Below are 9,433 nucleotides of genomic sequence, written 5' to 3'. Positions count from 1 at the left end.
GTGATGATGTAACTGTAAATGAGATACACATAATTACAGCCAAGGCCTGCATAAATTATGCAGGACATGAGTCTCCACTGTTTGTCTTGTTTGATGACCCGCGGGTAACCCGCGGGTCACCCTCGGAGGGTCAAGACCTGACCTGGACCCTCACTGCGGGTAAGAGAGCCAGACCCTCAACCCTCAAAATGAGGGTATTAGGGTGACCCTCCGAGGGTTACCCGCGGGTGAGGGCGAGGTCTAGGTGGAGGCGGCACCTATGGGGTTGTCTGGTCTCTGACAGCGAAAGCGCACCCAGCAGTCCCAGTCTCAGGGTTCAACCTGACGATTAACACGACGGACAACAAAGACATGTCAACAGAGACCTTTGACCACATCGTGGAGCTGTACAATCAGTTCGTGCCGAGTCTAGTCGATGCGGGAATCATGAGCCTCTTGTTCTTGTTTAACAGCTCGTTCGCTCTCACCCCCGTAACGGCGCCCAACATCCCCGTGGCCAAGCTGGTGCAAATGATGAAGCCGTTAACCAACGCCCTAGACAAGGAAGGCGTGCACTACACCTCCAGCGCGCAGCAATTCGACACCTACCTGGACTTGTACCGCAACATGATGCCCGTCTTCAAAGTAGCCGTCGACCAGTTCGGCGGGTACCTCATCCCTCGATCTGTGGTTGAAGACAAGAAGCAGCCCGGCAGCAACAAGGCCCTAACAAAGGCCTTCCGACACATGCTTAACGACGGCGGGTCAATAGCCCTCGTGGGGCTGAACGTATCGCGCGAGACTTCAGGCCCGGACAGCCCGAACGCCGTGCTTCCCGCCTGGCGAGACACGATCTACCACGCTCTGCTCCAGAAACCGTGGGATAATAACCCCGCTGCGCTGCCCAGGATGCTCAAGGACCAGCGCACGATGACGGACGAGTACGTCGCGCCTCTGCAGAGACTTGCGCCGGAGTCGGGGGCGTATCTCAACGAGGCGGATTTCAGGCAGAAGGATTTTAAAAAGGTTTTCTTCGGGGCGAACTATGACAAGTTGAAGACGATCAAGGGTGTTTATGATCCGTATGATCTGTTTTATGTTCTTAAGGGTGTTGGATCGGATGAGTGGACTCAGTTGCACGACGGGAGGTTATGCAAGGCTTAAACGAGGTATATACTCCGTATATAACTATGCAGGGCTTAGAATACAAGTATACAAGTATATTGCTATATAACTTGAAAATAAAGTAACGATTTCATGGGCCAGCCATGATACAGTTGATAACGGTAGATAAATCCATTTCTTCAAGCCTAAGAGGTTGATACTCCTAGGACGCTCAATAGGCAGACCCAAAGCACGGTCCCAGACCAACTGAGCCAACGGACCCAACGCACGACTGACACCAAAGGTAACAGTGTAGTACAGCGGCTGTGGAGCCCATAGCGATGGAAGAGCACACCAGAGGCAGAATCAACGTTAGGATGAGGGTTCTTCGTCTTGCCATGCTCTGTGAGCACACCAAGGCAATCTCAGAGTTCTTCTTGACAAGCTGGAAGACAGGGTTAGCCAGCACACCAGGCCGGGTGTCAGCAAAGTCCATGAGGGCTTCAAAGCGCGGGTCAGGCTTGCGCAGCATGCCGTACCCATAGGCGGGAACCACACGGCCGGACTCGCAGAACCAGGTACTGATACAGCTTCAGGATCTTGGAGTCCAAAATCCTAGATCTTGAGGTGGGCCCAAGTCGTCAAGGAGTATCTCTCCACTCTGGGGTATTTGAATCCTTCACAGTTCCATGGGTCAAAGCCATAAACACTGCTCATGATAGCGATCCAATCGTGATCGAGGAGGCTGTTGAGGATATTTTTGGTTATGTGTGCTTATATCTGTATGTTGGAGATTACTTCATCCCCTTGCCAGACGATGTTGTTCCTTATCATATTGTTGGAGAACAGCAATATGAGCAAGACGATATCCTTACATTGAAGGGCAATTACTTTGAAAACTCGGCATCAGTCAATGTCACGGACTCGGTCTCCTAAAACGGCCGCCGGAGTAGGCATTTTCGGCCGCCTGCTAACCGTCACATCACTAAATGGAGTTTTAATATCTCGACGGTGACACATATAATATGCAATGCAATTGATTTCGAGATGCTGATTAGATTATATTTATATAACTTGACCGTACTTTGTATTATATATCGTCACGGCAATTCACTCCGTCATATAGTCCAGTCGCTCGAGCACTACGAGAATTCCCAAGCAGTGTCACCCTCGTAGGGAACAGCTTCGAGGGAGACGCGCGTGCAAGCATTGTTCTCCGTGTAGCCACTGTTGACGATCGAGCCAGTCGTAGCATTGGTGTACTCGAGAACAAGATGCCACTGAGTGTCCTCCTGGTCCACGCTGCAGAGGTGGAAGGTCAAGAACGGGTTGATGAAGTTGTTGGTCGAGAACACCTCGAGATCCGTCAAGGACCCTTCGGGGATGTTCGCGCTATGCGGAACGGTGTAGGTGAGCAGGCCGGTGGGGGAGACGTAGACTAAAACGGTTAGCTTGGATCGGCCGGATCGACCGGATATGGAGACATACCCTGCTGGCCACCGGGAACTCCGGTGTTGAGGAACAATTGGCCATCGCGTCCGACAAACGAAGTGGTGTTGACTGTCTTGCATCCGGGGATGTTCTCAGGGCAGAAGGATGCGGTGTCCTTGCCGTGCCAGAATTGGCTGCCGTTAGCGTTGATGGGTCCGCTCAGAGGGCTGTTGGACCAGCGGAGGTTCAGAGTGAAGGGCGCATCGTCGGATTGGCGCTGTTTGAGAGGAATGGCCGAAGCCAGCGAGAAAAGGGACAGAGCAGCCAAGAATTTCATTGCGACTTGCTATTTGATTGTAATTGAATTGCTGGGTTGAACGGGATTGAAGGTGAAATCCGGTCGACTTATATATGTATAGTCAAGTACCGGCAGCTAACGGTAGCGTCGGATCAGGCCGATGATGCAGGGAAAACGGGTGATATTCTCCGCGGGTTGAGGGGCCATGAGGTCATTTTATGCTGAAAATAGGGTCATACCCATGGTCTATCGAAACCAATCGAGACCATACTGCACTTGTACTTTGTTCTCCAGTAAAGAAACGAGGAGAAGTGAGAGGACGCCGAAAGAAGGCCGCGCTATTCCCGATGGGGAATTGACATGGCGATACCTCGAGGGACAGAGCAAACTCTTCAACCATGTTCTCCCGGTCTAGCACAGCAATCATGCAGCAAGAACAGCAGGTTCGACCTATACAACCGGACACTAATGTGCCGGAATACTACCGGACCGCGGTTTTGGTTCCCGAGAATACTCCAGTGCACTGACTGAGTTCACGAGAACAGCGAACTCCGCGGGATATACGCCTGGGCCAGGCGAGCCTCCGATATACTCCCGAGGACGTGTCGGTCGTGACCGGAGCCTCCGAGCACGGAGACTGATATTTGTGTGGTGCAGTTCTGCTCCGGAGTACAACTGCGAGAGATCCAAGTCGGCGGAGTGGTGAGTTACGGAGTACATGATGTTCAGGATCAAGCTTGGTCGCTAGAATAGTCCGTACCCAGTCAGGGATTCTAGAATTGGGAAGACAGCACACTTGTCGATCGCCTTGGCAAAGCATGGACCGGTCGGGTCTGGAGCCATACAGAGTACTCCGTACACTGTTTGCTATCGTTTCCGGTCGTTGTACAGGGTACGGTGTACCGTGTCCAAACCGGTAGTGGTGAAGATGTCCTGCTCTGTACTGTGCTGTACTGTGCAAGTTGTGCACATTATGCTGGATGTGTCAGGTGACGTCAGGTGATATGACGACCATGGATTAACTCAGCCACGCGTCTGTGGCAACTCGCGGCCAATCAAGAGGTTTTCCTCCCCCTGGACCCGCAGCACTAGCCCCTTTGAATGTGGGGAAAACCGGTTGGCGCGATTGAAAGGCTTGTTTGATTGGCTGACAGCCACACTGTCCAATGAGCGACTAGCAGCTAGTCCAAATCAAGATCTGCTCTTTTCCCAATTGGGAACCGGGACAGGATTGTCTTTCGGCCGCTTCATCTCACTCTTTTACTCTTTTACTCTCTGTACCTGAACCTTCTCTACCCTCTCTTTAACCTCGCTCTTCGATATCACTCTGTCGGAGATGGTCGCCAGTCTCTGCTACCACTACTGCCACCGGTGACCTTGTTTGAATCAGGCCATGCCATCCCGTCTGACTCTCTCTCACCACTGCGTTCCCGGAGGGCATGCCGTATAAGCATGTCCGGGGGTTTGGTGAAGAAGCTGTTGGATCCGCTGCAATGGTCCAGTACGTTTGACTTGTCTTTGATAACGATCAGGTCTGATTGTGTTTAGGTCAACTCCCCCGCGGATCAATGCGCCGTCATGGCTATCACCGTTCGCAAGGATGGCGTCCGATTTCCCTCCGTCCCTTCTACCTCCTGTTCGTCGCCGTTTTGATGTTCGCCATGCTCCTGGCTATCGAGATCCTGCGCCGATATAGTGAGTGGAACGGGGGGTTGATCTACTTCAAGGATACCGCCAACGTGTCGCATGTTCAGTCGTTCGCATACAACTACGTCCCCATAATCGTTGCCCTCGTGCTCGTCACCTTTTGGAGCTTCGTCGAATTCGATGTCCTGCGTCTCGAGCCGTACTTCCAGCTGTCCCGTCCCGAAGGCGCCCCGGCCACCGTTCTGTTCATCAACTACAACTTTGGCCAGTCGGTTATCACCCCCATCACATCCGCGCGGAGGGGTCATTGGGTGGTTCTATGTGTCTCCGTCTTTACCATGCTGATGCGCATGTCACTCCCGGCACTGCAGAGTACACTGTTCGAATTGCGCGAGGTCACCCTTTTGTCCGATGAAACCATGCACGGCTGGCCGGACTTGGTCGATCTACAAACCCAGGCCACTTGGATGGCTTCCCAGGCCACCAACAACTTCGACTCGGTTGTCTCTTCCAACGATGATCTGCAGCGCTCGCGATCCACCAAGTACGCCGTCGCCCCCGTCGAGATCCCAGGAGTCGATCAGCGAGAGAGCACCGTATGGACCATGAATCAAACCATTTACTGGACCGAACCGATTTGCCAAGATGTCGTCGTGGATGAGAAGGTGTCGGTGATTGTGGACGGCTCGGAGGACGACCCTACAGTCTCGTGGAATGTCACAGGAATGCCGCTGGAGAAGGGCGGCGAAACGATACTCAACTGCAAGCTGGACCTCAATTATAGCAGCATTCTCTTTCCCATGACCGACAAGCTCCAAGTCCGCTACTGGGAGCCGGTGTCAGCTAACACGAGTCTCTCTTCGAACGTAGCAACCAAAAAGGCCTTCACAGCCAGGGGCTGCAGCCCCTTCGATCTCTACGGCGTCCTTCTGAGCGTCAATGCCTCGTCTGACGCTGTATCCACTTCGACCCAGTACACGTCCTCTGCCAGCATCTTTGCCTGTGACATCAAATACAACAAGGCAGAGGCTGAAGTCTCGATGCATGCCAACAGTTCCATCACGAGCATCTCGATTCACAATGGCACGACGAGGGAATTGACGCCTCAGCAGTTCAACGTCCCGGACTTTCAGGATCTATTGTCGCAACGCGCCCCGTATACGAGTGACCTGCTCTATATCCGAGTCAATGAGACCTCTGGCGATACCACCGTAACCGAACTCCCCGTTATCAGCCAGCAGCTGGGTGATATGGAGCCCGTCCTCATCCTGGATACATCGAGCGTCATGTCCCCGGAGGAGTTTGAGTCCAAAGTGGTGAGAGGTGTCAAGCAGACTTTCGTCCTCACCATGGGCCGTCTCTTTGATCCCGACGAGAAGCCTGCTATAATCCACGCCACCCGACTAAGTAACCAAGTTGCCATTGCCACCGTCGGGTTCGCGGCGTTCTGGTCTGAGATCGTTCTGGCAGCTGGCACGGTAATCAGTCTTTTGTTGGTCTACATCTACCATCGCCGACCGAACATCATGCAAAGCGATCCTGGCCCGATCAGCGCCATGTGCAGCATGGTAGCCGATGTGTTTAGTCCTTCTAACATCCTCACCGATTCGCGGCTCGACTTGCATCAGTTTTCCACGCGTCAGTTACGACGGATACTTCGGAATTCGCGCATTCACTGGCAAGATGGACCGACGGGCAAGCGTCTAGAGATTCGCCCTTCCGAGGATGATGGTGAGTTTTCCCTGCTTGGATTGTGAGGTCTTGGTTACTGACAGAACCAGCGTCACTGGTTGAGAACCTAGGCGAAAACCTGCAAGCTCGGGTCGACCCGATGCCGCATTTCCTCCTCATTCCCGTCTTCATCCTTGAATTCCTTCTGCTAACGGCTGTGATCGCCGGCATGGCGTTGATCATTGGTTTACTCGCTCGAAATGGTAAATTCCGGCACTTGACACAATCCGATTCCAGCTTGCTCCAAGTTGTTCTCTCGGTCTTGCCCTCCATTGTCGCCTCTGCCGTTGGGTCCCTTTGCACATCGATTCACCGGAACCTCAGCATCCTCGAACCGTGGGTCCATCTCCAAAGGGGAATGGCCGCAGCACGGACCTCATTGTCGATGAACTACTCCGGACAGAATCCTTGGGCTGTCCTTTACAAAGCCTCCAGAGACCGCCATCTGTTACTGGGCCTGGTTTCCGTTGCCTGTGTGGTCAACACCGTACTCACTGTGGTGGCCGGTGGACTGTTCACCCAGAAATTGGCCACCTCTTACTTACCAACTGACACTCTGCTTACGAACTATAGCGAGACTACCTTCTGGCGCACCGACTTCGCAGCTGATTTCACCGAGTATGACCTCATCCAATCCAGCATCACCAGCGGTGTCCCAATGGTGGCCTGGACCAGCACGAACCACTCGTTTGTCCCGATCAAGATCAAAGACCCCGATCCGAATGCTGTGTATAGCGCGCATACTTTGGGGGTTGGTGCGGATTTGGATTGCCAAAAGTTGGAAATCTCAGAAAGTCTGGTGGACGATCATCAGGAGGGCCGCGTGTATTGGGAATATAGTCCTTTTGATGCCCCAGAAAGACGATGTAAGGTTGATATGACCTCATTGAAGAACACCACCTCCGGCATATCGCTGTCGATTCACTTCCTCTCGCCAGTGGCCGTCGACGAAACGGATTTGTGTCAGACGTCGACCGTGGTGGTCCTCGGTCGGTGGAACTACAAGCCCGGGGACCCTGTTACCGACCAGAATACCGTTGCGTTGCACTGCGAACCCCGCATGGAGATGGAGGAATATTCGATTTTCTTCGACCAGAAAGGCCAGATCGAAGAGTACCATCCAATCAATTCGACTGCCATCAACAGCGGTGAAATGTACGACAATGCTACTGCCAGCGTGGGCCAGTTCAACAAAGTCTTTGCCGCCATCCCCCAAAGCTACATGGGCAACGAATCGGTTGGAAACAGTTCCTATGTTGCATCATACGATTGGGCCGGTTTTCTGGTGGCACGTCTTTACCAACAACGGGAAACCAACATCACTGAACTCAATGCGGCAGATCTCATTGCGGTATCGCGAACGGTGTACCAGTGGGTGTATAGCACCTATTTCTCGATCTGGAGAGAAATCTACCTTCAACCACTGCAGGACCCATATCCAGCCAAGAATTCCACCGCAATCTATAGCATGTGGGCCATGGATCCATCCGTCCCATCGCTTGCCATCGCGCTGGTAATCATCGCGTTTGACACGCTGGTCGTCCTCGTTGTCTTTGGTACACGTCGCGGCCGGTTCAAAGGCCCACGTATCCCCCGGTCAATCGGCGCCGTTATCCCGTGGCTGGCCCACAGCCGGATGCTCAACGACTTCCCAGGCACATACACCTGGACCAACACCGACCGCCGCGCACACCTCGAGCGCCTAGACAAACGCTACGCATTCCGCACATTCCTCAGCCCAGACGGTCGATGGCGTTTTGCCGTCGACGAGGAACAAGACGTTCCCCCACCGCCACCACAACCAGAAGGTGAATGGGACCCATCAAAAGCGGGAGATATCCAGCTCCGCGAGCTGGGCCGGGAGCCGCCAGGCCGGCATCCACCGAGCCCCGAGACTGAGACTCCCAATGAACATGGGCATATATAATGACTGATGTGTAATGATTTTCGATTCTGTGTATTATACTTATTGTTGATATTTCGGGTATTTGGATCGGATGGTCGGCGTACAGGGCAGGCCCTAACATTGTATAGACAAATACATATTACTTGACTTTTCCCAAATCCCCCCTAGGAAAGTAGGTTACCGCCCCATCCACCCCCCATCAACCGTAACAACCTCCCCAGTAACATATGCGCTCGCCCGACTTGCCAGAAAAACCGTCACCCCTTTGAAATCTTCAGGCTCACCCCACCGCCCCATCGGAATCCGCGCCAAAATACTCTCCGCACGCTGCTCATCCCTCAACAACGCCTCATTCATGTCTGTAGCTACATAGCCCGGCGCAATGGCATTAACATTAACGCCGCGCGCAGACCACTCGTTTGATAGTGCCTTTGTCAATTGCGCAACGCCGCCTTTTGCGGCTGCGTAGGCGGGGACTGTGAGACCGCCTTGGAAGGAGACGAGACTGGCGACGTTGATTATGGTTCCACGGTGGCTACTGTTACGCCCAGAGAGCGGTTGGCGAGTGAGCATGTACGCGCCTATATCCCGGCAGAGCGTGAAGATAGTGGAGAGGTTTACTTGGAGGACCTGTACGTGTCAACCAACGTACTTTACTAAACGCAGATGCTGGGGAAGGGAAGGGCCACCTCATCCCAATCCTCATCCGGAAAGATATGAGCTGGATGCCGACGCTGTATCCCTGCGCAGTTCAAGAGGATGGAGATATCGTGTCCGTCGTTGAGAACTTTTTTCACGAGGATTGAGACATCTTCGCGGTTTGACAGGTCCGCAGTGTAAATGGATGCTTTGCGGCCGAGGGATTCGATGTGTGATTTTGTTTCGAGGTTTGTTTCGTTGCGCTAGTTCATTGGTTAACTACTTTAGTACGAAAATGGTGTGTCTGGGTATACCTGTACTAAAATGATATCGGCACCCGCTTCAGCAAGGGCTATAGCCATCTGCTGGCCGATGCCACGGGTGCCGCCTGTGACGAAGGCTGTTCGGCCGCTTAGTTTGAAGAGGTCCATGTTGCTGAGTGTTTGTACAGATGTATGGGAGTGTAAGCAGGTGTATGTATGCTAGATGATATGTGTCGGAGTATGGTCCGAGATGCCCCCACGTCTCCGCATTGGGCGGGGTTATGCGTTTCTGAGTCTGGAGTATAGACAGGGAATGCCGGTAGACTGTAGGGTCGAACGGAGAAACTCCAGGCCTGGATTAACCCGTATTCACGGAGGTCTTGCTGATGTACATGGCTCTCGGTTATGTCAACCATATGCTCAACATGTGCAGAA

General features: G+C 53.1%; 6 protein-coding genes across 6 annotated transcripts in view; 3 read left to right on the top strand and 3 right to left on the bottom strand.

Annotated features, from left to right (window-relative positions):
• The window catches only part of EURHEDRAFT_514048 (FAD-binding domain-containing protein), a gene marked incomplete at both ends in the record, with an annotated part of 6,095 nt that extends 4,952 nt beyond the window's left edge, over window positions 1-1,143 (top strand). The window contains one exon of the mRNA XM_040786231.1: window positions 251-1,143. Within this exon, the coding sequence (XP_040640492.1) occupies window positions 251-1,143 (893 nt within the window). The remainder of the gene's footprint in view (window positions 1-250) is intronic.
• Window positions 1,144-1,167: 24 nt separating this feature from the next.
• EURHEDRAFT_452246 (uncharacterized protein) lies at window positions 1,168-1,410 on the bottom strand (the record flags this gene model as incomplete). Its single annotated transcript, XM_040784016.1, has 1 exon — window positions 1,168-1,410. A coding segment is annotated over one exon (243 nt), but the record flags the coding sequence as incomplete, so codon positions are not given.
• Window positions 1,411-1,424: 14 nt separating this feature from the next.
• EURHEDRAFT_376088 (uncharacterized protein) lies at window positions 1,425-2,019 on the top strand (the record flags this gene model as incomplete). The annotated part of the gene is made up of 2 exons (XM_040778814.1): window positions 1,425-1,618; window positions 1,680-2,019. 2 exons carry the CDS (start codon window positions 1,425-1,427, stop codon window positions 2,017-2,019), a joined length of 534 nt encoding a protein of 177 aa, XP_040640490.1.
• A 206-nt stretch (window positions 2,020-2,225) lies between these two features.
• Window positions 2,226-2,851, bottom strand: EURHEDRAFT_452160 (uncharacterized protein; the record flags this gene model as incomplete). The annotated part of the gene is made up of 2 exons (XM_040784012.1): window positions 2,226-2,521; window positions 2,572-2,851. The coding sequence occupies 2 exons, from the start codon at window positions 2,849-2,851 to the stop codon at window positions 2,226-2,228; spliced, it is 576 nt and encodes a 191-aa protein (XP_040640489.1).
• Window positions 2,852-4,380: 1,529 nt separating this feature from the next.
• On the top strand, window positions 4,381-8,117 carry EURHEDRAFT_452403 (DUF3433 domain-containing protein; the record flags this gene model as incomplete). Its single annotated transcript, XM_040784031.1, has 2 exons — window positions 4,381-6,190; window positions 6,241-8,117. The coding sequence occupies 2 exons, from the start codon at window positions 4,381-4,383 to the stop codon at window positions 8,115-8,117; spliced, it is 3,687 nt and encodes a 1,228-aa protein (XP_040640488.1).
• EURHEDRAFT_339497 (2-deoxy-D-gluconate 3-dehydrogenase) lies at window positions 7,991-9,228 on the bottom strand. The gene is made up of 3 exons (XM_040778398.1): window positions 9,050-9,228; window positions 8,786-8,998; window positions 7,991-8,726 (listed from the first exon to the last, which is right to left on the bottom strand). Exons 1-3 carry the CDS (start codon window positions 9,164-9,166, stop codon window positions 8,274-8,276), a joined length of 783 nt encoding a protein of 260 aa, XP_040640487.1. The 5' UTR covers window positions 9,167-9,228; the 3' UTR covers window positions 7,991-8,273.
• Window positions 9,229-9,433: the final 205 nt, after the last annotated feature.

The sequence above is a fragment of the Aspergillus ruber genome (assembly GCF_000600275.1).
Source record: "Aspergillus ruber CBS 135680 unplaced genomic scaffold scaffold00007, whole genome shotgun sequence".
NCBI classification, from domain to species: Eukaryota; Fungi; Ascomycota; class Eurotiomycetes; order Eurotiales; family Aspergillaceae; genus Aspergillus; species Aspergillus ruber.
Note: the sequence above shows the minus strand (reverse complement) of the source record. Positions and strands in the feature narration are given on the sequence as shown.